The 26,276-nt window shown below is 53.3% G+C and overlaps 9 protein-coding genes across 9 annotated transcripts; 4 read left to right on the top strand and 5 right to left on the bottom strand.

Annotated features, from left to right (window-relative positions):
- Positions 1-7: 7 nt before the first annotated feature.
- CAOG_07669 (hypothetical protein) lies at positions 8-2,669 on the top strand. Its single transcript, XM_004343493.2, has 4 exons — positions 8-1,222; positions 1,324-1,920; positions 2,010-2,331; positions 2,457-2,669. Exons 1-4 carry the CDS (start codon positions 35-37, stop codon positions 2,573-2,575), a joined length of 2,226 nt encoding a protein of 741 aa, XP_004343543.2. The 5' UTR covers positions 8-34; the 3' UTR covers positions 2,576-2,669.
- Positions 2,616-4,432, bottom strand: CAOG_07670 (hypothetical protein). Its single transcript, XM_004343494.2, has 6 exons — positions 4,338-4,432; positions 3,884-4,117; positions 3,652-3,729; positions 3,459-3,538; positions 2,922-3,347; positions 2,616-2,810 (listed from the first exon to the last, which is right to left on the bottom strand). Exons 1-6 carry the CDS (start codon positions 4,423-4,425, stop codon positions 2,691-2,693), a joined length of 1,026 nt encoding a protein of 341 aa, XP_004343544.1. The 5' UTR covers positions 4,426-4,432; the 3' UTR covers positions 2,616-2,690.
- Positions 4,433-4,644: 212 nt separating this feature from the next.
- CAOG_07671 (ammonium transporter AmtA) lies at positions 4,645-6,514 on the bottom strand. The gene has a single exon (XM_004343495.2). It carries the CDS (start codon positions 6,326-6,328, stop codon positions 4,775-4,777), a length of 1,554 nt encoding a protein of 517 aa, XP_004343545.1. The 5' UTR covers positions 6,329-6,514; the 3' UTR covers positions 4,645-4,774.
- A 1,405-nt stretch (positions 6,515-7,919) lies between these two features.
- Positions 7,920-9,727, bottom strand: CAOG_07672 (hypothetical protein; the record flags this gene model as incomplete). The annotated part of the gene is made up of 8 exons (XM_004343496.2): positions 7,920-8,601; positions 8,682-8,765; positions 8,848-8,931; positions 9,019-9,102; positions 9,187-9,270; positions 9,356-9,439; positions 9,514-9,597; positions 9,669-9,727. 8 exons carry the CDS (start codon positions 9,725-9,727, stop codon positions 8,043-8,045), a joined length of 1,122 nt encoding a protein of 373 aa, XP_004343546.1. The 3' UTR covers positions 7,920-8,042.
- A 544-nt stretch (positions 9,728-10,271) lies between these two features.
- CAOG_07673 (GMP synthetase) lies at positions 10,272-13,230 on the bottom strand. Its single transcript, XM_004343497.2, has 3 exons — positions 13,030-13,230; positions 11,580-12,398; positions 10,272-11,450 (listed from the first exon to the last, which is right to left on the bottom strand). Exons 1-3 carry the CDS (start codon positions 13,200-13,202, stop codon positions 10,379-10,381), a joined length of 2,064 nt encoding a protein of 687 aa, XP_004343547.1. The 5' UTR covers positions 13,203-13,230; the 3' UTR covers positions 10,272-10,378.
- A 1,559-nt stretch (positions 13,231-14,789) lies between these two features.
- On the top strand, positions 14,790-15,564 carry CAOG_07674 (hypothetical protein). The gene has a single exon (XM_004343498.2). The coding sequence runs from the start codon at positions 14,837-14,839 to the stop codon at positions 15,368-15,370; it is 534 nt and encodes a 177-aa protein (XP_004343548.1). The 5' UTR covers positions 14,790-14,836; the 3' UTR covers positions 15,371-15,564.
- A 1,882-nt stretch (positions 15,565-17,446) lies between these two features.
- Positions 17,447-20,860, top strand: CAOG_07675 (hypothetical protein; the record flags this gene model as incomplete). The annotated part of the gene is made up of 1 exon (XM_004343499.2): positions 17,447-20,860. One exon carries the CDS (start codon positions 17,447-17,449, stop codon positions 20,579-20,581), a length of 3,135 nt encoding a protein of 1,044 aa, XP_004343549.1. The 3' UTR covers positions 20,582-20,860.
- A 318-nt stretch (positions 20,861-21,178) lies between these two features.
- Positions 21,179-21,861, bottom strand: CAOG_07676 (hypothetical protein; the record flags this gene model as incomplete). Its single annotated transcript, XM_004343500.2, has 3 exons — positions 21,179-21,554; positions 21,646-21,726; positions 21,785-21,861. The coding sequence occupies 3 exons, from the start codon at positions 21,859-21,861 to the stop codon at positions 21,179-21,181; spliced, it is 534 nt and encodes a 177-aa protein (XP_004343550.2).
- A 330-nt stretch (positions 21,862-22,191) lies between these two features.
- Positions 22,192-26,118, top strand: CAOG_07677 (hypothetical protein). Its single transcript, XM_004343501.2, has 8 exons — positions 22,192-22,367; positions 22,886-22,980; positions 23,077-23,151; positions 23,269-23,496; positions 23,560-23,725; positions 23,856-25,603; positions 25,736-25,834; positions 25,929-26,118. Exons 1-8 carry the CDS (start codon positions 22,226-22,228, stop codon positions 26,031-26,033), a joined length of 2,658 nt encoding a protein of 885 aa, XP_004343551.2. The 5' UTR covers positions 22,192-22,225; the 3' UTR covers positions 26,034-26,118.
- Positions 26,119-26,276: the final 158 nt, after the last annotated feature.

The following is a 26,276-nucleotide window of genomic DNA, read 5'->3' on the forward strand; positions in this document are numbered from 1 at the left end:
CAGTAGCAGCAGCAGCAGCAGCAGCAGCAGCAGCATGATTCGGACCGTCCGCGTGGCGCAACCACGGCCGAGGTGCCGGTCGCCTGCCTTTGTGCTGTTCATTGCCGCGATGGTGGCAGTCAATCTGATGGCGTTGTGGTGGATGGCAGCAACGCCCATCAACAATGACGCATCTCACCGGCACATGTTCACCAAAGGCCGCCATTCTGCAGCCCACCCTCCGCCGCCGCGGACGACTCTTGAGCACGATCAGGATGATTCTAGCGGGGTTGACGTTCTGGGAGACTTGCCGATTGCGGGGCAGACGCACACGCTGCTCGATGACGAATCGCTTGCGGCTGTTTTGGCCGCGTTGCCACCGCACGCCCTCGCGGCTGCATTTGAGTCGCAGGTGAGCTTGATTTTCCGCGACTTTTTCTACTTTGAAAACCGCATTGCAGAGACGGTCGATGCCTGGCGCGCGCTCTTTCCCGAGATTGCCGTGCGCATCGTTGCGAGCGAAGTGCCGTATCCGCCGCTCCAGCTCTCCAAGGACGCACTTGCCGGCGATACCAAGGTGATACCCCTGAACTTTCGACCAGGCCAGGATGCGGTGCTTCGTGATCCGATGCACCACATTTCGACGCGACTCGTGTTTCTCGTTCCCGATGCAGTGGTGCCGCAGAGTCGCGCCGAGGCCGCGTTGTTGCTGTTGGCGTGGGCGCAGCAGACCTTGTTGCTTGGCTACGACGAGGTTGTCGCAGACCCCGCGGAGAGCAGTATGGCGCGGTCTGTCCTTGTTGCGGGCCAAGTCATCACCGTGCCAACGGACGCGGACAAGCCGTCGCGCTCAAAGTTGCTCTGCAGCTGCGAAGACTTTGTCCTGGACGTCCGCCGGTGGTCTCTGACATACTTTCCGCCAGAGTCGCCGATCGTCGACAAGAGCGAACAGGCTGAGATTGTCACGCATTTCGCACAGCTGAGCCTGCTCGAGGTGTCACTGCGGAAGCAATGGGAGGATTTTGCTCAGCAGGTGCTGGGCGACGACTTTACTTTGCCGACGGTCGAGGTCGTGCCCACTCAGCAGTGCTCGCGGATACGCTGCGACTTGACTGGTTCGCACGCGATCGCATTCGACGAGACGCCGCTGCTCCTGGCTGCCTCGAGCTTGAGCCAGCTTTCATGGACGGAGCGTCCGACCTCCTTTGGCATTTTTCTTGAAGCCTCCGTCAAAGGGTGGCGTGTAAGTCTGCTGCAAGACAAGCGCGGTAGTGTTCATGTTTTGTTTCGTTGTGGGCTTAACTCTGTTGCAATCAAAACTTTGCGCCAAAACGAAACAAACAGACCGCGTTGGTGACAACCCCTGTGTTGCAAACGCCCGATCGAACGGCCGTGCTTGATGCCCACCAGCGACAAAAGTACGAAGCGCTATTCGGCAGGCTGCAGCAATCGCTGTACCCACGGTTTCACCTCAAGCAGATTGCCCGCGTTTCCGTCCGCCCCGAGCCCGATCCGACGAATGCCCAGGCGTTGAACAATTACCTCCCTCCGCATTGGAATTCTCACTTTTTGAGCGGGCCACTCGAAGTTGCATCCGGCGGCCACGAAGGCGAGGAGCCAAACCAAGGCACGACCGTGCAGCAATCCCCACTCACGTTATTGAATGCGCACCTGCGCTCTCCACTTGACGGCGTGCCGGCATCCAAACGCGAAGTGCGGTCGCTCGGCTGCTCGAAAAAGACCTCGCGGTGCTTTGGCACAGTTTTTCACGACTCTCCCGAGTACATTGCAGCCGGGCGCTGGACGCCTCCATGCTGCCTCGATGCGCTCCGAACCACCGGGCGATACCTGTTTAATCTCTTGGACAAGGCAGGAGTTCGGTATTGGCTGGAGGGTGGCAGCTTGCTGGGTGCTGCGCGCCATCACGACATTATTCCTTGGGTGAGTTTTGTGTGTGGTGAAGCGAGGCAAAGAAACAAGGTGTTGACTTGTCGTGGCTCACTCGACCGTTTCGATTTCACGATTGATAGGACTACGACATTGACATTGGCATCTACCTCGAAGACGTGAGCAAGTGCCCTGAACTCTTGGCCGCCTCAAAGCTCGCGGACGGCGTTGGAAAGGAGCTGGACGGGTACATTTGGGAGAACGCGCGTGAGGGCGACTTTTATCGCATTCAATTCAGCGCCTCCAACCACCTTCACGTCGACATATTTCCCTTCCATGAACGGCCGTCCGATCGTACCAAGAACGAACCAGAGGGTGGAATGATGACCAAATCCACTTGGATGGCGACGCACAAGCAGGACACTGAATTTCCTGCGCATTATCTCAAGCCTCTTGCCCGGATAGGTACCTGCCTCGCGCGTTTCATTTATGCGATGAAATGCACTGTGTGTGTATGTGTGTGGGGAGGGGGGGGTTTGATGTGTGTGCCATGTGCTGACGTCGCATTCTGTTGTCTCTTCCCATTTCAGAATTTTTGGGCATGAACGTCTCCATTCCAAACCATCACATTGAATTTCTCGAGTACAAGTTTGGGCCCGGGGTGGTAGAGCATCCGCGCTATCCAGGGCCGACACGAGTGATTGTATAAGACAAACTTCCCTTGCTGTTCTTAACACGCAGAAAAAAAGTTTGTTGATCAACGGCCTTCAAAATTAATGTACAAATACATGTTATCTCCAAGAAATTGACACTAAAACACTAGATTATTCATCGTCGGCTTCCTCTTGACCATCAACCGTCGTGTCAGCGGCAGCACGAGCGCTGCGCGGTCGGTGTCGACGAACACGTTTACGCTTGCCGTCAGCCAAGCCGTTTGTTGCATTCTGACCAGACCATACGGATTGGGGAAAAGTAAGTAAATAAATGGCACGTACTCGGACTGTCTCCCCCAAACCACGAATGTATCAGCGAGGAAACGGAAAAAAAAAACTTACAGATTCCTCCACGTCATCGGCTGGGCGCTTCACTCCGGCAGCGAACCGACCAGAAGAATAATCGCTCAAACCAGATGATGATGATGATGCATTTCGGGCTGATTCTACTGCAGCTGCAGCCTCGGCAGCAGCTCGCGCAATGACAGACGGTGGGACGTAGCCGGGATCTAGCCCCTTTGCGATCAACGCCATGCGTTTTCGCCGCAGCTTCTTGATCATACCACGTGTCAGTGCGAATGCATCTCCGTTTCGAGTAGCAGACCCAGATGCGGCTGCGGTTGGTTTGACGGCGGCCTTTTTGCTGGCGAGGGAGTTTGGTTCTTGGGCGACTTTTCGTCGGAACTTTGGCTTGCCGTCATCAAGGGGCACGAGCTGCTTGAGCTTGTGCTTTTCCTCACTCGAAGCACCGAGCTTGTTGTGTTCGAGCTGCATGAATGAATGAATGAAAAACAAAACAAACAAAAAACAAACAAACAAAAAACCGCGACGCTGAGTTTTGCGATCGACACAAGCAAACCACGAGGTCAAGGAAGTCACCTTTGAGGCTTTCGACTGCGATGCATCTGATGGTGCCTCCAGAATGGCACAGTTGTAGTCGACATAGAGAATAGGAACGCCTGATGACGGGAGCGAGAATCAAAACACAATGTTTAGCCACATAGTTATGCGTTCGTTGCCATTGTGCCCAGACTGATCTCGGAAGCAAATTAAATCAAATGGCTTGACGTACAGGGCACTTTGCGCAGGCGTTGTCGCAGCACGTAATCTTGTGTTGCAACCAGCAGCTTGTGCGGATTGCCCGATTCACCTGACAGGCACAGCGAACAGTGAGTTCAGCGCCCCGCCGATCCAGCCACCCCGACAGCACAACCATCACAACAACAACAACAACAACAACAACAACAACAACAAAACGCCTGGAACAGCATTCTGGCTAGACCAGGAAGCGCGGTAGTTGTTACCGATGAGACGCATGAGGCACTGCGAGCCAGTCAACGCGGGCGAGTGGCCGCAGCGGCGATGCTCCAGCTTGCGCGTTGCAAGGTACGCGCCGGCGTAGACTTCGCCAAGCATCTTGAGCTCGTTGACGATGCACGCGGTGGTCACGAGGGCGGTCTGTGCGCCGAGGTACGCCGGGATGTGCTCTTGCACATGGAGCTTGGACTCGAGCGCAGCGATCATGAACGTGCCGTCCACTATGACCCACCCAGACAGCCATGCATGCAATTCAACAGCAAAGGTCAGCACACATGCCAACATCATGAAAAAATCCGAGAATGGATCGTCGGGTGTCTGTCTGAGCCTCAGCAAGCCTCAGTCCAATGTGCACGTTCAGCCAACTCTTTCCCCTTTCATTGAGATCAAGTAGTAGCGTGGATTATGGCTTGTTTTTTTTGGGGGGGGGTGGTCTGTTACCGAGTACAGTGTACGGCGGGTTGAGATCAAACTTGCTGCTGTAGAAGCGAAGCAAGCGTCGCGAGTGCTTCAGACGCGAAACTTTCATTTCTAGTATAAAGTAAGAGTGAAGGCAGTCAAGGTGATAAGTGAAGAAGAGAGAATAGAAACAGAGATGGTGATAGGAAGGAAGGAAATAGAAAGGGAAACTGAAGGAAAGCGCGTTCGACTTGTAGAGTTGAACTGAATCAGAGTTCTACCAAAGCAATTCAGACATGCAAAATAGAGATATACAGTACTGTAGTAGTGCTATGGTCAACTAGTTGCGAACAAAACTGACGAGCAAAAACTCTTTATGGTGGTAGAAAACTAAACCGACAACGAAACAACCAAATAAAACAAGAGAAACCAGAAAAAGCAACTACGACAACAACCACGCACGGCTGAGGAACATCCGGTTATTGAATGTTCTTGCTCAGCTTGGTACGCTCAAAGAAAAAGCCACTGCCAGTCGTGTTAACATCGCGGGAGATGCGGGGCGCAGGAGTCGTGCCACGGGAGAGCGATGATGGCGGACGCGGGCTGGGGTTGGCAGAGGGCTTCTTGGAGATGAGGGCAGTCTGCTCGTCCTCCTCGTCAATATTTTGAGCCGCATGGAGCATGGGCACCGGGGAGGAGATTTGGCTCGAGGCCAGATTGTTCTCGTCAAAGTAGTGATCGTACGCGCGCTCGCCGTGCTCGACATGGTCCAGACCGTGGTGCTCCTCCTCTTCAGAGATGGCAAGGCCTCCGAAGCGGTCAATCGCCTTCATAATCACAAAGGTGACGGCGGCAGCGTAGGTGCCAGCAACAACGACGCCCGTCACTTGGTAGCCAAACAGCCACCAGCCGCCACCGTTGATCACGCCGTTCGGAATGCCCTCGTCAATGCTCGCGTCCGCTGCAAGGCCAGTGGCCAGCGCTCCGATAATGCCAGTCAGACCGTGCACCGAGCTGACGTCCAAGGCATCGTCAATGCGCAGGCGGCCCTTGATGAAGTGCACGCTAAAGTACGAGGCAACGCCCAGAACAAGGCCGAGGACCAGGCTGGCCTGGGAGTTAATGTAGCCAGCGGCAGGGGTGATGCCTGCGAGGCCTGCAATGACACCGTTCAAGATGGCCAGGGTCGACGGGCGATGGCGCCACCAGGCAATGAAAAACCAGACACATCCGCACATGCTCGAGCCAATCTGGGTGGAGGCGATGGCGGACGTCGAGAGGGCACCGGCGCGGAGCGCGCTGCCTGCGTTAAAGCCAAACCAGCCCATCCACAAAAGACCGGCACCGAGAGCAGCCAGCGGCACGTTGGAGGGTGGGAACTCGCCGTGGTACTGGTCAAACCCCTGGCGACGACCGAGAAGGAGTGCGCCAACAAGGCAGCTTGCGCCAGCAGTCGTGTGAATGACAATGCCGCCAGCAAAGTCGAGCGTGCCGAGCTTGGCGAGCCAGCCGTTGCCCCAAATCCAGTGCGCCACCGGGTAGTAGACGAAAATCTCCCACAAAATAATGATGAGCATGAAGGAGCGGAACTTGAGACGCTCTGCGAACGAGCCCGTCATGAGCAGCGGGGTGATGGCGGCAAACATCATCTGGAAGAGGGCAAACACAGCCGCGGGAATGGTTGGCGCGTGCGGCGAGCAGCGCGAGAACGACACGTCCAGGAAGAGCGCATTGTCAAAGGTGCCAATGACGCCACCCTGATCGGTGCCGAAAGTGAGCGAGTAGCCAAAGACGTTCCACATGGTGCTGAGCACGGCAATGCCGCTGAAAATCTGCGTAATAATCGACAAGGTGTTCTTGGAGCGCAGCAGGCCTGCCTCGAAAAAGGCCAGCGCCGGCATCATGCCCAGCACGAGCACAAACGAGATGGATACCCATGCAGTGTCGCCCGAGTTGATATCGCAGACAGTGTCGTTTCCGAGAGTGCCAGCGTCAGCAACAGCAGCAGCAGCAGCAGCGGCCAGTTCGGACATGATTATCGGGCGCTTGCTTGAATCCAGCCAGGGCAGAGGATCGAATCAAATCACGTTTTGTTGCGTTTGAAGGTGAAACACACTTGCACAGTCGGTTGTTTGTTTTGCTTGAGGATGTGACTTGGAAACGAACGAACGAACGAACGAACGAGCGAACAGCAAAAAAATCAAACTAGAACAAAAGCAAGCTGACGAGATCAGATCCAAGTGAGTGGGTTTAAGATTGAATCAGTGGATCTTGCTTGATGATGAATGTTTGATGCAACCTTCTCAATAATGTTCTTGATTGAATGGGGTGCCCAAAATCCCCCATTTTGCCACACCCCCGCTTCACACCCTCCGGCTCGCCCACCCACATCCCATTCTCCCCCACGACCTGACTCTTCACACCTCCCAGCAAAGTCACCCACACCACAGCATCGATTTGCCGAGTGATAATCTTAACACCGTGCCCAAATTACAAATTCGGTGCAAACCATCAAAAAACCAAAAACCAAAAACAAGCGACCTCCTCTGAGCAAAGCCGAGCGTCGGGTTCCGAAAACAGTGAAACCACGCGCTTTTTTTTTTTTTTTTTTTTGTAGGGGAAATTCCCGACCACAGAAACACAACAAAGCAACAAAACAACAGAACAACCAAAAAAAACTACTCGTGACGAAGGAAGAAGAGGAGGCGATAACGAAAGAGATGAACGAAAAGGCAGAGAGAAGCAGCGGGATTTGGAGAAAAGGGAGGTTCGACTGGTTGTGCGCAGAGCTGCACAAACAGCAGCGATTGCGCAGACAACGGCAACGTGATGGCATCGGCCGAGTCGAGTGGAGAGAGAAGAGGGAGGAGGCGAGTTGGGTGCGAGAGGTGGGGGTGAGTGAGTGTGGTACACTCGATTGGAACTGTGAGTGTGGCAGCATCAGGGCGACCGCGTTCGTCGCGTCTCACACCATTCACTGAAGCATCATCAGCAAGCGAAAAGAGAGCGAAGAGAGAAGTAGGAGCAGCAGAGAAGAAGAGGAACAAAACATCGAGGCTGAAGGACAAGACTCGCTGCTTCTCACATGTCGAACCAGCCATGCATTTGCACTTGATGGCAGACGTTTCGCAAAAGAACAACAAAAAATACATCGAAAGCCATTCAGCAAACGCAAGCGCGAGTGCGAAGAGAGAGGAGAGAGAGAGAGAGGAGAGAGAGAGGCGGAGAGGCGGACCAGAGAGCGAGAGAGAGAGAGAGAGAAGGAACGACAGGGGGAAACAAAAAAAAAAAAAAAAAAAAAAAAAAAAAAAAAAAAAAAAAAAGTTCAAAGTGCCTACCAAATAATAAACTGAGCAGCGTCGAAATGATTTGGATAGATCTGTTATCGCATTGTGTGGTTGTGCGCGTCAAGTTTGAGCAGATGAGGTCTTGATACGCTTGCAGCGAAGAGTCAACCAAGAATCCGAAAACAAATTGATCGAGTTCAATCTGATCGTATGGAATAACGGAGGTTGCATAGGGCAAACGAGCAAGCCAGGAAGCAACATTGCGATCATGCTAGAAACGTGCGAGAAAGATGGGCTCTGCGCAGAGCATGCGAGGAGAGAGAAGAAACTTAGAGAAGACTAAACTTGGTGTTTAACGAGCACGTTACACGAGAGGGACGAATAGGCAGATTGCCTGCATATTGGGCACTGAGCTGACAGATATGGGTTGGAGTGTAGCAGAGCATTCCCATGACTGTCGTTAAACATATCCAACACGAAGCGATTCAAACACTACATCTCGAGAAGACTTGCTGGCTCGAACTTGAACCTGCCAACCCGCGCGCATTTGTCGGATGACAGGATGACTCGCTGGCAGGATTGTCACAAGCTCGAGGCTCGAATCGACGAGGGTCGGTTTCACCGAGCATTCATATTGAACAGCGCGTTGCTCATCTAGGACAATCAAATCAAAGCGGCTGCTGCCGTTGCTGTCGAAACGGTTTCCCATGTCACGAAACACTTGAATTGCTTTCACACGAACCGAACCTCCATCAATCCTTTGAGGTAGTGTGACTTTCAGAATACGCTCGGGGGAATCATAAAAATGCGATCGCTTGGTGTGCTGCACGCCTTGCCAGTAGTGCGCTTTGTCCATAATGAGCTCGGCAAGCTCGGCTGGTAGTGCTGGAAGAGATATGGGTTGATCTTTCAGCTCCTGTCCGCTGGCCAGTAAGTGAAACACGTTCTGAAGATCTTCAGCAGTTGCTAATCGTCGTGGAAGTAAGGAGAACAAACGAGGATGCACCTGCCGATCGATTCTATGCAAGCAAGGTGAATGAGCACTCAGCGGGGCAACTCCTTTGGTTGGAGCATGAATCGTTTGGATAAAACAACGAACAAAAGTGTAGTCAGAGTTCGGTTGACTTGACGCGCTTCACCAATCGCTTGAAGACCAGCTTTGCCAATGCAATTGAATCGTAGACTATCGTTTCAAGGGTGAGCAAGGTATGGCTGACCCTCGCCCAACGACCGAGACCAGCAAAGCAAAGCGCACAGCAACTTACTCGAGCAACCCCAGCGTCGTGTTCACTTTGAGTGCCTCAGCAATTGCCAGCGCTCCAGCATCGCCAGTCTGATTCTGGTACAGACTGTTCATCCCCTCCATCAGTAAGCACTATGAATGCCCTTTGTAGGTTCCCCCACTGGCAAACATTCGTGGAAGCGAGCTGTCTTACCCGAGCCGAGTCACCGTCTTGTTCTCTCTGAGTGCCTCAGCAATGGCCTGCGCTCCAGCATCGCCAATCTGATTCTGATACAAACTGTCCATCCCTCAGTGAACCACCCTTGCAGTCCCTCTACTGAAATCACCCACTCACATCAAAGTGAGATAGATGATGCCTTACCTGAGCACAGCCAGTGTCGTGTTCACCTTGAGTGCTTCAGCAATCGCCTGCGCTCCGGCAGCGCCAATCTGATTCTCTCGCAGGCTGTCCGTCCCCTCCGTTCGTGAGCACTCGGACTGACCTCTACTGGATCACTTCCTCATGCATCAGTCACCAAGATTCAGCTTACTCGAGCGTAGTCACTGCCTTGTTCATTTGGAGTGCCTCAGCAATCGCCCGCGCTCCAGTAGCGCCAATCCGATTCTGGTAGAGACTTGTCCCGTCCCCTCCATCCGTGAGCACCTCGGAATGGCACTTGCAAGCATCCGTGAATGCGAGCTGTCTTACCTGAGCTCCGTCACCGTCGTGTTCACTTTGAGTGCCTCAGCAATGGCTTGCGCTTCAGCATCGCCAATCTGCCTCTCAGCCAGACTGTTCCCTCCATTTTCGTCGGTACAACTCGCTGTCCACATTGTTGCCAATAACCTCGAGCTTCCTCTTACTCGAGATGCTTCTTCGCATTCTTGACTTTGTCATACAACTCGCGCTGTCTCGAATTCATCTTCGAAAACGATAGTATTCTTGGACGATCTCAGCAGAACAGCAAAGGACTGTCAGTTGCTCCCAAAAGGTTTGTCAAGCGACCTGTTTTTGTTCGCATCGTCTCTGTTCAGATTTGTGCCTAGCATTTCGTGTTTCATCGTCATTAATCCAAAGTGGCGACGATAAACAAACAAAGAAACAAACAAATAAACAAAGAAACAAACAACAAACAAACAAACAAACAAACAAACAAACAAACAAACAAAAAAAAAAAAAAAAAAAAAAAAAAAAAAAAAGCCAGCCCCAAGACGATATCAACGCAGCATCAACTGAATTACAACTCCAGGCATGCAATACAAGTGTGTGTCCAAGAAATCGTCAAGAAAGAAGGTTGGACCAAAACGATGTTGATGTGCTTCATCAAGGCTTGTGTCCCCCGAAGCCACGCAGGCCTCCTTGTATGGCAGAAGCCTGATGGGTAAAGCCGACATTTTCGAACAAACCGCGGTCACCTATCCCTGTCATTGGCGCAAAGGGAGCCAAACCAAATTTCAATCCATTGTTGGCGCTGCAATCGTTGGCTTTGATTTGAATCGTGTTCACTGAAACAACAAGAAAACCCTTCATACACACACGCACACGCACACACTAGACATTCAATCCCGGTGAGTTATTCCCACTCGGTGGTGCCTGGTGGCTTGGAGGTAAGATCGTACACGACGCGCGAAATGTTGGGAGTCGCGGCGAGAACCTCGGCCACCATCTTGGACAGCACGTCTTCGGGAATGTCGCGACCGGGTACCGCTGGAACGCCAGTCATAAAGTCGTTGGTGATGAACGTGCGGATGGCGATTGAGCGTCGGGGCGAGATGACGGCGCCTTCCTCTGATGCGAGTCCAGGCGAGCCCTTGCCGTCCTCAAAGTCCACGGGGAAGACAATCACAGGGACTTGGCTCAAGGCGGTCACCAAGTTGGCCTCGAGCAGATGGCGGTTGACAACAGCATCAGCTGCGCGAAGCTGGTCGACAACGTCGGGTGTGAGGTGGGTCACCGAGATGCGGCGAATGGGCCTGTCCACAGGCTCGCCAAACACGTACACGACACGGTTGATGTTGTGGCACACCTTGGGAATGAGCTTGGCAAATGCAAAGAGCTTCTTCCAGTCGGCAGCACCCGACGCAGGCTTGGCCAGCGAGAGCGCGGCAATGTAGCTGTACGTGCGACCATCGCCTTGGACGCCGACCGTCATGACGGGCAGCAGCGTGACGGAGAGGCCGTGATCCTCGTGAAGCCAGGATGGATCGCCGTTGATGGAGCTGACAATGCGGTCGCGCACTGCCTGGCGGTCTGACGAGATGGCGCGAGTGTTGACAATGTCCTTCAACAGTTGGTTGGTGGCGTCAAACGAGGCATCAATAAACGGCTTTTCCGTGCACAAAATGCGCACCACAAGGCCAGGCCCGGGGAAGGGCTGTCGCATCACCATTTCGGTGGGCAGACCGAGCTTTTTGCCAAGCTCGCGCACCTCGTCCTTGTGGTAGTCCTTGAGCGGCTCAATCACACGACCAAGCTTGCGCAACTCGCGCACGAGCTCGGTGTCGTTGTGGTGTGTCTTGATGGCGTCAGCGGCACTCGAGGCGAGCGACGAAGCGCTCTCGATGAGATCCGGCCTCAAGGTGCCCTGGGCGAGATAGACGTCTTCTGGGCGGAGGTTGAGGTCCTTGACGGCTGTTTCAGCGACTCTGTGTAGTACAAAAGCAGCCCCACGCGAAGATGCATGGAAAATATTAGCCCGATGAGCAGACACCCGACACTGCCAAAAAAAAAAAAAAAAAAAAAAAAAACTTTGGACGAGCAACAACACAACGCACCGCATGAACGTGTCGCCGACAATCTTGCGCTTCTCCTCGGGAGCAGTGGTCTCCTTGAGTTTCTTGGTCTCGTACTTGGTGACGCGATCGCGGGCAGTGATGGTGGTGGTGGCATTGTAGAAGGTCTCGGAAGCATCGACCACACGCAGGTTGAGGCCGAGGTGGCCGAGCGAGACAGAGACGAGCTTGGACTCGTCTTGGCGCATAAAACCATTGTCAATGTGCAGAGCAACGACTCGGTCGGGGTTGATGGCCTTGGTGAGCAGCGCAGCGCAGACGGACGAGTCGACGCCGCCCGAAACAAGCACGAGCACCTTCTTGTCGCCGACGAGCGACTGGATTTCCTTGATGCAGACATCCTCGCGGTCCTCGATCGTGTACGAGCCAGTGCAGCCGGCGCACTCGAACAAAAAGTTGCGAATCATCTCCTTGCCGTTGGTGCTGAGTTCGACTTCGGGGTGGAACTGGACGCCATAGATGCGACGCTTGGGGTCTTCGATGGCCGACACGAGCACGCCCGAGCGCGCAGAGACACGGAAGCCCGGCGCCACCTGATCGATTGAATCTCCATGGGTCAGCAGGACCTGCTGCTCGCGAGCGAGGTTCTTGAACAAGGGCGAGTCCGTCTCGACGAGAATCTCGTCCTGACCGTCCTCGCGCTGCTCCTTCCGCACGACGGTGCCGCCAAAGTGCAGGTTGCAGAGCTGCATGCCGTAGCAGATGCCCAAGAGCGGGATGCCAATGTCCAGCAGCGCGGGATCGTACTTTGGTGCGTTCTCCGAGTACACTGAGCTTGGTCCACCCGAGATGATGACAGCTCTGCATGCAGTCGCAGTCAACAATTCGAAATCAGAGACCAAAGAGAGTCAAGTTTAGTCACTGGTATAGAAGGGGAGGGGTGGGGGAAGGCGGAAAGGGGTTTCGCTGTGGACCCATTCAAGGAGAGGTACTTCATTCAACACTCGATAAGACTCAGGGCGTCGCTCGTTGTCCTGGGAATTGGCTGAAAGTGTTGACGGTTGATGTGATGAGATAGTGAATGAGAGAGAGAGAGGGAAGGGGGAAGGGAGAGAGCGAAGGGGGGGGGGGCGAACACTTCAATAGAGTCAGTGGCGGAGGACACACGAGGCGCCCACATGAGGACTTGGATCGTGCGTTGACTGCAAACCAGCACAAGCTTCAGAAACGGAGGACGAACAAAGTGACAACGGAAGGGGGTGTTTTTTAAGAAGGAGAGGATGGAGAGGACGAAGGAGCAAAGTAGGGGAGGAGCGAGCAAAGTAGGGGAGCAGAAATGGGGCCACAGCAGCAAACCCCGACAGACTGAGGCGAGGCAAAATGCTGGGGATAGTGTGCACTTGATGAGGATGATGATGAGGATGATGATGATGAGGATGATGATGACGAGGATGATGATGGCAGTGAGACGGTGGCTGGGTGCGTCCCGTACTTGTAGTTGCCGGCCTTGAGGACGTCGATCGGTGTGTTGAGCGGGAGCAGCTCGGTGGCGACGTTGAGCTCGCGGACCTTGCGATCAATCACCTTGCCATACTGGGCACCGGCATCGAGAATGACAACCACCTCGGACGGCGGTGCGACAGCGGCGTGCGGATGGTGCGACATGTGTGGGTAGGATGTGGGCTGGAGATTGAAAAAGACTGAGCAGAGAAGAAACTACATTTAGGAAGGAAAATACACAATGACGAAAAGGTGGACACCATCTACACTCAATGGGATGGAAATGGCGAATGCAAAACCATTGCAGACGCTTGTTGGATTGACCAGGTGGAACATGTGAAAGCGGACTGGCGGACTGTGAAAGAAGCCCCTCTTTCCCTCGTTCAAACCAACGCGATCTACCATCCACAAGGGGGAGGGTGTGTGTGTGTTTGATATCACAGTACATGCTGCAGAGCTACTGTGGAAAATTCGGCCAGCGCATGTCGCAGAGCAACGCTTTGTCAAAAAAGAAGGTCAAACAAGAGACGAGTGTAGATGAGCATGAAGGCCGAGGACGAATCTAGAGAAACAAGGCCGAGGACGAATCTAGAGAAACAAAAGAAAAAAAGACAATTGCATCGAGTTTGTTTTTTGGGAAGGGGTGTCCTATGAGAGCATGACTGGCGGGCAGCGTATCGCGTTCGACAGAGTCAAGAATGCGAGAGGATCTTTATCGTAAGAGAAAACTCGAGCTGATTGGACCCGTGTGACAACGCGTGTGTGGACTGACGAAACGGAGGAACAGTCTGGGGGCTGCACAGATTGGCGATGCTGAAGCGCAAGCGATTGCCGAGGCACTCAAAGTGAACACGACGCTGAAGGACCTCTGGTCAGGCATCTGTGTTGTTCGGTGGGTAATCCAGCAAGTGTACTGACAACAACGGACGGACAGTCTGTGGGAGAATCAGATTGGCGATACTGGAGCGCAAGCGATTGCTGAAGCACTCAAAGTGAACAAGACACTGATTGCGCTCTAGTAAGGCATCTGTGCTGTTGGGTGGGTGATTCACGACAGTAAGAGTGGCTCATTGATGGAAGAAATGTACAGCTTGTGGATGAATCAGATTGGCGACGGCGGAGCGCAGGCGATTGCTGAAGCACTCAAAGCGAACAAAAGCATGACTTCACTCTCGTAAGGCGTTTTTTTTTTTTTTGACGAATGCTTGTGGATGATCAAGTAGAAGGGATTAGGAGTGCTCACAGACGGAGGGGACGGACAGACTGGCTCAGAATCAGATTAGCGATGCTGGAGCGCAGGCGATCGCGGACACACTCAAAGTGAACAAGACGCTGTGTTCTCTGGAGTAAGGCATCTCGCTTCCACGAATGCTTGCGAGTGAGTGGGTGAACTTACAAAGGGCATTCAGGGTGCTCACTGATGGAGGGGATGAACAGTCTGCAACAGAATCAGATTGGCGATGCTGGAGGGTTGGCAATTGCTGAAGCACTCAAGGTGAACACGAGGCTGGAGTTCTCGAGTAAGTTGCTGCGCTCTTTGCTTTGCTGGTCTCGCTCATTGAGCCAGGATCAGACATACCTTGCTCACCCTTTAAGCGATAGTCTAACATACAACTGCATTGGCAAGGCTGGTTTTCAAGCGATTCGTGAAGCGCGTCAAGTCAACCGAACTCTGAATAGACTTGTGTTCGTTGTTTGTCCGAACGATTTGTGCTCCAACCAAAGGAGTCGCCCTGCTGACTCGCTTGGACAGCTTCAAACCCCAGCTCCACTTTATTGCATTCTCCTTGTTTCCACGAATGGCAACTGCTGAAGACCTTCAGACCGTGTTTCGCTTGCTGACCAGAGGACAGGAGTTGGAGGATCAACCCACATCTCTACCAGCACTACCAGCCGAGATTGCCGAGCTCATTATGGACGAAGCGCACTACTGGCAAGGCGTGCAGCACACCAAGCGACAGTGGTTTGGTGATGATACTCCCAACTCTATTCTGAAAGTCACCGTCCCTCAAGGTGTCAATGGGAATTCAATCCGTGTGAAAGCAATTCAAGTGCTTCGTGACTGGAATAGAAGTAACGACATCATCGGCAGCGGCTTTGATTTGGTTGTCCTAGATGAGCAAGGCGCTGTTCAATATGAATTCTCAGCAAAACCGACTTTTGCCAATCGGAGTCTCCAGCTTGTGACAATCGTGCCAGCCAACCATCCTGTCATCCAACAAATGCGCGCGGGTTGGCAGGTTCAAGTTCGAGCCAGCAAGTCTTCTCGAGATGTGCATTTTGAATCGCTTTATGTTGGATGTACAGTCGAGCGGGTGAATTTCAGAGGCTGAGTTCGCCGTCTTTACATCACACTTTTGCATGTTGTTTTGTTTTTGTTTTTTGGAGTGCAATCTCGGTGCATCTGGTCCAACAACCGCGCCCCCAACAACCCCTTCTCCCATTCGATCGACTTCCTTCGCTTTTGGCTCCTGGTCATCGGAGGTATGCACAACTTTGACAGGACAAATAAAAAAATGCAACCCAACAAAAAAAAAAAAAAAAAAATCCATCCCACAAAAGAGAAAGGTTACGCCTACCAACGCAATTTGTGTGCCGGCGATCGCCGCGTAGGTGTCAAACGCAGCGTGTGCTTTGGCAACATGACCCTACAGTGTAGCTTTGAGGGGGGGCCCAAAAGCATTCATCGTGACCTGGATCTCGTTTGAAGCAAGATGAAGCGTCGGGATCTAATGGACGGATCTACGGCACACGCATCTTTCTCCAACAGCTGTTCTTTGTTTATCTTCGTCTGCAGAAGAGAGGGCAGCAACTGCTGTTTTGCCTGTTTGTTATCTCTCTTTGCCTCTCGATCGTCCTTTCGTCAATGTAGTGTTTTTTTTTTCCGCTATTTTGCTCTTACCGCCGAGGCTGACTCGCTGGTGTCTCATGCATCATGTTTCTGTGACTTTTTTTAAAGGGTTAAAAAATCACAACTTGTGTTTTTATTTGGAGTTTTGTGTTTTTTTATGTCGATTTTATTTTCCACTCTATTTTTTTTTTTTTACTATTTTTTTTATATTTTTCGGCGATTTGAGCTTGACTTTTGCTGGCAAAAGCAGGCACCCTTTTCTTTTCATCTAACGCCCCATTTTTTCATCATCTTTTCATCCTCTTTTCTTCACTTGTCGTCTCCTCCTCTTTTCCTTTCCCTCGTTTTTTTTTTTTTTTTTTTTTTTTCTTTTCGGTGGTGGTTGCGTGAGTGATCCAACCCACAAAAACACAAACAACACCAACGCTTTTCTTGTTTTTTTTTTTTTTTTTTTTTCTTGTTGCATGAGCTCTGTCGTGCACTTGACTGCCTCCGTTCCATCTCGTTGTTCTTCCTTCCATCCTTGATTTCCTTTTTTCTTCCTTCTTCTTCCTCTCGTTCTCCTTCCTGCTTGAGCATGCGCTGGCGCATCACTCACTGACTCGTTTTTTTTTTATTTTTTTTTATTTTTATTTTCGTCCTTTAACCACAAACCCGCAAAAACGCGTCACATCCTTCTCGTCTCACACTTTTCAATTCCCGCTCTCTCTTTCACTCTCATTCCTTCGCTCTCTTCTTCTTCTTCCTACTCATCATCTTCATCTTCTCCTTCCTCCCCTTTCCGATCCGCTTTCCCCCTCCTCTTTTTCAAATCGTCTCTGCAGCTGGTCTGCCGAGTCATCATCCCCTCCCCCTTTTTTTTTTTTCGCTTTTTTTTTTTTCGTTCCTTTGCACGCGCTCTCCGCTTCCGTCCCCAGGCATCTCCTGCTGCTGTCTCCAAGTCTGCTTCTGATCTAGTTCACGCTCTTGCTGGCCCTTATTCCCTCCGCTTGACTCCCCCTCCCCCTTCCCGCGTTGCTGCCGCTTCAGCGTTTCGAAAGGCTGATTCAAAACCAAGCTTAAAGTCGAGTCCGGTTTTTATTTTTTTGTTGTTTTTTATTGTTTTTTATTTTTTTTTTTTTATTTCCGCGGCTTTTAACTTTTTCCCATTCAAACGCTCGTTCCTTCTCATCCTTCCTCTCTCTCTTCCGATTGCTTTTCTTCCTACGACTTCTCTTTCTTTCTTTCTTCCGACTTGCATCTCTTTCTTCGACAAGCACAGCTGCTGCGCGGTTGAATGCCATTGTCGTCCCTGTCCACTCCCCAGCAACCACAACCACAACCACAGCAACACGTCCTCCATTCTTGTTTACAGCAGCAGCAACAGCATCAGCGTCCGCATCTTCAACCAGCTGCAACAAACCCCTTCCAGCCATTGATGCCACCTGCGCCCACGTCGACACTGACTGCAGCGGCGTATCATCATTCTCAGCATTCTCAGTCTTCCTACGTCCCAACTCTGCTTGCGGCGGCCGCCCTTCCATCCGCTCCTTCTGCTCCTGCCCCCTCTGCGCCTCCCATGCTGATGATGCAGCAACTCCAGAATCAGCAGCAGCAGCAGCCGCAGCAGCAGCAGCAGCATCAGCAGGGGTCGTACTATGCCCCTCAGCAGCAGCAGCAGCAGCAGCAGCAGCCAGTGTTGACTCAGCTGACCCCTTTTGGAGCAACACCTTCTTCCGTCTCGAATGCCAACGGCCCGATGCTCATGATGGTCCCGCCTGCCCCTCGCAGCCACCCCAGTAACCACTATCAGCAGCAGCATCAGCAGCAGCATCAGCAGCAGCATCAGCAGCAGCAGCAGTGGACGACGGCTGGATCGGAGGCTTGTCCCCAGCAGTTTTACACTTCATACCCAGCCCCTGCTACTGCGACTGCTGCGCCTTACCACCCCCAGCAACAGCAGCAGGGTATGGCGCACCACGTTGGCCAGCCCATGGTTCAGCAGCAGCAGCAGCACCATCAGCAGCAGCAGCAACAACCGCAGCAAGCCTATTACTTCCGGCAGCCAACTCCGCCCTCGTCGGCAACCTCGTCGCATGGCTCGCAGTCGTTCTCTGCGTTCATGTCGGCTGCCTCGACCCTGCTCGCTCAGCAAGCCCAGCAACAACAACAGCAGCAACAGCAACAGCAGCAGCCGCACCCACACCACCAGCACCACCACCAGCAGCCGCACCACAAGAATGGTATGCCGCTTCCGTCGCCAACCGAGCACGAGCCGACGACCTCCTCAACGCTCGCCCGCCTTCCCAAGCCCAGCCCGGTCGTCATCCTGAACCAGCCCTACCATGCTCAGCACCCTCAGCTGCAGCCCTTCCCACAGCAGCAGCAACCGCAGCAGCAGCAGCAATTCCAACAGCATTTCATGCCGCAGCAACCGCAACAACAGATCTTTTATCAACAGGCTGCTGCTGCTCCTTCTATGACGCAGCAGCATCACCAACAACTCCACACGTCGTCATCCGGCGCTGCTGGCAGCGCTGGAATGACCTTCTCGGCACCCACCGGATTTGTTGTCGGAGCGTCGGCAATGGAAGGTGAGCCCACTCCGCGGTCTGGCGCCTCGTCCGCTGGCTCGACGACCTCGACCGTCCGCTTCTTCCCACAGACCACCACCGCCGCCGCCGCCGCCACAGGCATCCCTGTTGCTTCATCCTCACCCATGGCGAACGCGAGCATCCTGAACGCGACGTCGCTGTCGTCGTCGTCGTTGTCAACGGTCTACCCTCCCTCCCTCATCACCCCAACCACGAGCAGCAGTGCGTTTGCCGTGCCCGTGTCGCCCCGCACCACCACGACCGCATCCGGAACACCATCCGTCATGTCCATGGGAGTCAGTGCTGCTGCTGCTGCTGCTGCCTCCTCTGCAATTCCTCCGATGATGATGCACGTGAGCAGCGATCCGCATCCGATGGCTGCTGCAACCACCGCCGCGGCCGCTGCTGCCCTCTCGGCGCTCGCCTCGTCGTCCTCATCGTCGATGCCGTCCATTCACGGTCACGCTGCACCGTTGCAAATGCACGCCATGCCGAGTGTTGCTGGGCCTCAACCGCAGCAACAGCAGCATTGGATTGTAAATCCCGCCCACCATGTTCCCCAGAAACATTCCTTTGACCAGTCTGCCCCCATGCTCAACATGCCCCAGTCTGCTGCTGCGCCGTACGTCCAAGGGCAAGTGCACCCTCACCACCACCTTCCTCTGCAGCAGCCTCAGCAGCAGCAACAACAACAACAATTCCACTTTGTGACCGTCCACGGGCCAAATTCTACAACCACACCCAGCCATCCGAATCGATCTCGAATGCTGCATCCCAGCGTCGCCAACACGGCTTCTGCTTCCTCGTCGGATGCCGTTGCGTTTGTGACGGCTGCGGTGGCCAAGGCCCGCGATCTCTGGAAGAAGGTGTCGCACGACGAGGCTTACGAGGACAAGCCTGCCGTTGCACCCTTGGGCCAGACCGTGTCGCCGACCACAGTGGCATCCTCTCAAGCGGACGCGGCTCTCGTCGCCAAGCGAAGCAAGCGATCCAGCTCGTCGAGCACCTCCAGCGAAGAGGACAAGACCTCCTTGTCGGCTGCTCCTGCTGCTTCTGCTGCACCTGCGCCTGGCGGAATCAAGCGGTCGCGCACTGAAATGCACGCTCCGACTCATGCTCGCCATCGCAAGCCTGCTGCTGCTGCTGCCGACGACGACGACGACGACGCCGCCGCCGATGCCGAGGACGAGGAAGAAGAAGAGGAGCCCGAAGACGACGAGGAGGAAGAGGATGATCCCTACCATGCCCAAGACGAGGATAGCACCAGCCACGATGACGATGACGATGATGATGAGGATTACCGCGATGGCACCAGGCATCACCAACACTGCAATCATTCGCACGCGTCGCCAGACGAATCGGGTCGCGCTGTGCGCCGCCCCCGTCTGGACAGCGAGCACAGTCAAGACAGTGAGCTGCGGCTGGCCGTACTCACTCGAGATTTGCTGGTCGAGTACGCAAACCCCTCGGGCAAGCGTGTCTTTGAGACTGGCATTGTCACGGAAAGCTGGATGGCTCAGCACAACAACACCTGCCCCATGGCTGGCTGTGGGGAGGTGCTCAAGACTGCGTATGCCATGCGCAAGCATCTGAATGCCGTGCACAACCGCCCGCGGTACAACTGCCAACCATGTGGCGTGGTTTGCGAAACCCCGCTCGACCTGCGTCTGCACATGTCTGCCAAACACCAGGGCACCGTGTACGCCTGTGAGCACTGCGACAAGATGATGCCCAAGCTGTCTCGGTTGCTCGCGCATGCAGAGGTGGAGCACCCCGGCACGCTGTATGATTGCACCATTTGCAACAAGCGGTATCTGGTCGCGAGTGGGCTGCGATCACACATCGAGTCCATCCACAATGGCGCGCGCTTCCGTTGCGAGTTTTGCGGGCGCTGCTTCAACGTGCACTGCAATCTGCGCACGCACATGCTGGCCAAGCACACGAGTGCGCGCTACCACTGCGACCAGTGCGACAAGGTCTTCACCATGGCGCGCAGTCTGCGCACGCACATCAACTCCATCCACAAGGGCATTCGCCACGCCTGCACCTACTGCCCCAAGACGTTCACGCGTCTGGTTGCGCTCCGCAAGCACGAGCGAGGCGTCCACCATTCTGATTGAGACGGTTGGTTGCCCAATGCTTTTTTTTTCTGGACTCCTTTATTCTTGTGAGAGGGGCTGGCTTCCCCATACACAAACTGAGAGGTACCTTTCTGAAACCGTCGATCATCTCGACAACACTTGGAGATGTTTTTCATTTTTCTTCTTTTTTTTTTTTTAGTTTGATGCATTTGTTTTTTCGAACCATGTTCTTTTTGTTGACCTGCGCCTTGATTCTTTTCTTCTTGCTTGTACTTGCTACATGAGTATGCCGGTCGATTTTTTGGTGCGCTTTGCGTTGCTTCGATGTTGGACGTTGCGCAACGCGTCGAGTCGCCCAAATTGTTGTGCCGTGCTGCGACTGGGTTGAAGGTTTGGTGTTGTTTGATTACCGACCTCCCCCGCGCGCTTCTTTTTGTTTGCTTGGTGTGGACGAATTGTACTGAATGAAAAAGTTGTTCCACCTCCACACTTCCGTTCATTTGAGGAGGTTATTCAATGCACTCGAAAAACACAGCAACAACAGGAGCTGGAGCATCGGCCATCAAAGGTTGTCAGAGGTATCCGACATGAAGCCAATTGAATCGCATTGCATGGTCCGACTTGCTTGATCGAATTTCAACCGTCCAACCCTCGCGCATTTGTCGGATGATGGGATGACTCGCCGGACTGATCGTCAAATACATCGGGAGGTATTTTTCTGTCACGAAGCGCTTGAATGGTTTTCACACGAATCGACGCTCCATTGACGTTCCGAGGCACTGTAAATGCCCTAGGATAGAAGGATAAATGTTGAGCGCATTGCTCGCCCTGCCAGTAAGACGCTTCGTCCATAATGAGTTCGGCAATCTCGACCGGCAGGGCCGGCAGAGTCGCGAATTGATCCTTCATCTCCGGTCCGCTGATCAGCAGGTTGAACACGGTCTGAGTGTTCTCGGCAGTTTCGAAGCGCGGCAGTAAGGAGAGTGCAAGAGGGTCTCTCTGGAAGTCGAAGCTGTGCAACAAACCAGCGAGGTACATGATCAGCAAGTATGGCCACTCCGTCAGTTTGAGCATGTTTGCCCGAGCAACAATGGCGCTCATACGTAAGTGAACGCCTGCAGTTGACTGTCTGCGCCTTCCTAAGCGACTGAACACCAGCATGGCCAATGAAATTGTTGCGTAGACTATCTCGCAACGGGTGAGCAGAAAGACAACATGGCGAGGTATGGCTGGCCAACCTACCTGAGTGTAGTCACCGTCTTGTTCACTCTGAGTGCTTCAGCAATCGCCAGCGCTCCGCCATTGTTAACCCGTTCCATTGTCAGACTGTCCGTCACGCCACTGGGTAAGCACACGGAAGGTCGCACTTTCCAATAAATACTGGCTTGCACTTACTCTGCGAATTCGCAACGAGGTCATACAACCTGTGCTGGCTCTCAGTCAACGGTCGATCCAGCACCATTGAAGCAGCTGTACAGCAAAGCAAAGCAAACCCTCCAACAACACAAACGACAACTGACCTGCACATTACCGAAAGGGGTCGACTGAAATGGTGATCAACATTATTCGCCGACATTAGCGACAATATGCCCAAATCAATGCGCGCGTTTCAATCGCATGTATTATTCGATTGCGCCTCAGTTATCAGTCCTTGTTTTTTTGTTGGTTGTCGTCTCAGAACCAATGTCAAACGCGCCGACACCGCCACTCTCGCCAAATGCAATCGCCGCGCTGAACGACATTGTGAACAACCGCGACGCCGCGCACCCGTTCGGCAGCCCAATCGCCGTCGACTCCGTGCTTCACGTTCTTGCAATCTTCCGATGTGAGTCGTCGAGCGTCCTGTTGGCTGGGAGCGGGGGTGGTGGAGCAGCGCGCAACTTTCAAAGTCGAGTGAAGCGAGCGGTGAAGGGTTTCTCTCGCTCCCACTCTCACAAGCAGAGCAACAGAGCGATCGACGCTCGCTCTGATCTCACACACTTCGTGGAGCCAATGCCTTCTTGCACACAGGCTGGCCAGGTCCCGCAGTGGATGGCTCGCGTGCCCGTTCGAGCGGCGAAACGAGAAAACGAAACACAACAAAATCTTGAAAAAAAAATACAAAAATAAAAATAAAATCAAAAAAAGGCGGGAAAAAGTTGAACGCAAAAGCGGCTGAAACAAAATTCAATGCCTGCTGAATCGCAATGGTCGGACTGAGACTTTGTGGTGGTTGTTGTTGCTCACCACTGGAACGATTGATCAAACCCACTGTCATTCAATATGTGGGGATTGCGATGATGATCGGACTAACAATTTGTGCTCAAACCTGTTGATTGTTTTGACATTTCGATCTTCCATCAGACACGGTCGACGACCGTCATTTGGCAGTTAGCCGGCAAACTTCAGACGGCTTTGCTGATGCGTTCGATGTGGTGCTCAGCGACGGCACATCCACGGTAAGTGTGCCAATCCGTATCCGAGATCGTGGCTGCTGAGTGATTTTTTATTTGTTTTTTTTTTTTGGTTGTTTGTTTGTGGTGATGCGCACGTAGGTAAAGCTGCTGCTTGCATCGATCTTCAACAAGAATGTACACTCTGGCGCATTGCAGCAATTTGATGTGATTCGAGTAAGCATACTCCCATACGATGTTTCACCTTCCTGGTTGTTCATGTTGTTTCCTATTTATTTATTTATTTATTTTTTGGCTTGATTCACCTTTCCTCCACGCATCTGACACAACTAGGTCAAAAGCATTGCTCGGCAGGTCGACGAAAAGATCCTACAGGCAGAGCCATTCGGAATTCTCGTGGAATACGAGCATGCCGGCAGGCTCCTGAAGCACCAACTCGAGAGCTTTTCAGACACACTCACTCCGCTCACTCGTGGCCGAGTCTACTATAGCGATCTTTACAGCTTGGACTTTCCTTCTTACGATAGCAGGTGGAGTAAACTCAATATCAATCTGACTCAGGTACGTTGCGCTTTGTACGTTGCGCTTTGTTTCGTGTCGCCAACCCTCCATGTGTATCCACAGGACCAAGGCGCAGACGGTCATCCCATTGGGGAAATCATCTCCAAACACGCTGAACTCGACGCAAAACCTTCCATCATGGGTCGCGTCGTCCGCAAGACCGATGTTTCTTCGTACGCCAAGCCCGGTTCGCGGCAGCTCTACCCCATCATCTTTGGGCTGGTCATTGGTAGGATTGTGTGCATGGCTTTTTATTTGGGTATTCCACGCAGAGGGGTACTGCGGGTCGGCAGCGTTACTAGTCCAATTGCTTTTTTTTTCGGGTTTTTTTTTTTTTTTTGTGATTGCTTCGCTTCCAGCCGACGATACCGGAGCCATCCCTGTCGTCTTCTGGAATGATCTTTGCGCGAGATTCTACCAATCTATCGCTGTCGGCGATGTCTTGGTTATTTCAGGCTTCAAACTGCAGCCTGCATATCAAGCAACATTCCCAAACTTTCCGTACGAGCTTTCGCTCAACCAGTCGCACCCCGAAGCCCAAGTCTCGCGGCTAACGCCGACTGGACACTTTGATACCCTGTCATACTCTGGAAACGACATCTTCCCGCCAGCCTCGGCCATCGAGACCGTTGTCCCGATTGCCCTGTTTGATCGACTGACCTCGTCAACAACGATCACGCTTGCAGGCATCATCACGGCCGTCGGACCGATCGAACGCGAGCGACTGCCATCGTCCAAGTTTGTTGTGTATCGCTGGATTTGTGTGGTGGACTTGGGCGCAGGTGCCAAAGCCAAACCCTCCGCACCGTTTTGGGTCCGCGTTGGCACCTGCTCTCAGTCGGGCTTTATCTCGAGCGCCCTCCCTGGCCAAGCCGTGTTGCTGACACGGCTCAAGTTTGTAAGGCCCCCCATCAAAATCGACAGCACTGGCATAAAGTCAGACAGAACGACGCGATGTTTTGGGGTCACGACTCGCGAATCCCAATTCTACTCGCTCCCAACCGAGCGCCAGACTTGTGCAGGATCCGCTGTGCTTGACGATGCTGCAGCACTGACTGCCGATCCCAGCCCAGAGACGGATCGCCTTGGCCCGTTCGTGCTGCAGCCTTCCGCAGTCGCCATGCATGATGCAGCGGCGATGGCTCGCACAACCTGTCGCCTTAGTCTCGAAACTATTGCCATTGAGAGCAGGAACATGGCGTTTTTGAGTCCTACGTCGCAGGTGCGCGAATATTTGGCGTCGCCAGTGGTCAAGCATGTGATTGCAGCTTGCAACGCCACAAGTCTGTCCTTCCTGCGTCCAATGAAACTGCTGCTTCACCCAGTGATCGTTGGAGACCGCATGCCGGATACTGTCGACCAAATGACTGAGCTCGCCCATTCCGATGACGGAAGCAATGCGTGGGAGTCGACAGGCCATCGGCACAGCCACCCGCCCTTGAGTTCCTTGGACGAGGTCAAGACGGCAGCCGCCAATCTGCACCTGTTTGAGTCCATGTCGGTTCTTGTTCAAGGCACCATCAATAGCTTTCACCTGAGCGAGGAAGTTGCCCAAGTCTGCGTGCTGGAAGAAGCGAATGCATCGGCTTTGACGCCAACAGCCTCTTCCTCGCAGACAAACGCCACAGCTGGCACGTCATCGTCGACTTCCCTACCCACGCGCAGTCGAAGATCCGCCAGTGCGATGGACGCGCCGTCCGCCTCTGAGACGGTTGCGACGCGCTCCAGCAAACGGCTTCGTGGCGGTGCCAAACCCAGTCCTAGCCAGTCCCTCAAAGGTGCGTCTTCTGCGGCCGTGCTCGCCGAAAGCGCACCCAAGCTGAGCTCGCAGCAACTGGCTGCCGCATCCAAAGGTATTCCGGAACCAGAGCTGGTCTGGACCTTTGACATCAGCTCCGTGCCAAACACGGCGCATCCTTTTGGGCTGATTGTCCCGCCCAAGCGTTCGTTTGATATGAGCATTGTTCCGGCAGTGGAAGCTGCTGGCGCGACCACATTTGCGAGGACTGCTTGGAGCATGAGCATTTCCGGCATCAACGCCCAAAGCGAGCCGCTCAAAATTGGTGTCACGCCTGACTGCGCGGAAACCGTTCATCGAGTGGATGAGGTATGGCGGGGTTTTCTTTTAGCGACACGATAGTGGAATCGTGGTTGTTTCGGATTTTGACTCGTGGCTGGCCTTCTTTTTTTTTGGTTTTTTTTTTTGGCTATTCCTTTTTTTCCTCGTTGTGGCATGTAGGGACTGAGCTTGCGTGAAGCTCTTGTGGCACGATTCTCTCCCGAGCTGCTCCAAGGCATTGCCGATGTCGAAGAGGATGCGACAAAGTTGCAAACGACGGTAATTGTCGTTGGTTTTGTTGCTTTGAGGTTTTGCCCCTGTTTTTCATTTGGTTTGCTGATTGCCTTTGCTGCATATTGACTTTGACTTCCAGCTGGTGAATAACCTGGGTGATCGCCGATTACTGTTTGCCATTCGGTTGCATCGTGAAAGCAGCCATCGAGTCGTCGCCATTTTGTCGCGAGTCTATCCCTTGTAGCCTGCTTGTTCCCGCCCTTTTTTGTTGTTGTTGTTGTTGTTTCCACTTTTCCATTTCGTTGGAGTAAATCTTTTGCGCGCATGAACCCGTCAGATGGCTAAAATGGTGATGTTGACAATGGCGTTGGATTGGCTGAAAACGAAACAGACATCTCTCCCTCTCGCGCATCAAAGAGTCGCCTTGCTTTGCCCCGGCCCACCACCTCCTCAGCCCTCCTTTTCCGAATTGACACCATCTCCTGCC

This window comes from Capsaspora owczarzaki, assembly GCF_000151315.2.
Source record: "Capsaspora owczarzaki ATCC 30864 unplaced genomic scaffold supercont2.14, whole genome shotgun sequence".
Lineage (NCBI taxonomy): Eukaryota > Filasterea > Ministeriida > Capsasporidae > Capsaspora > Capsaspora owczarzaki.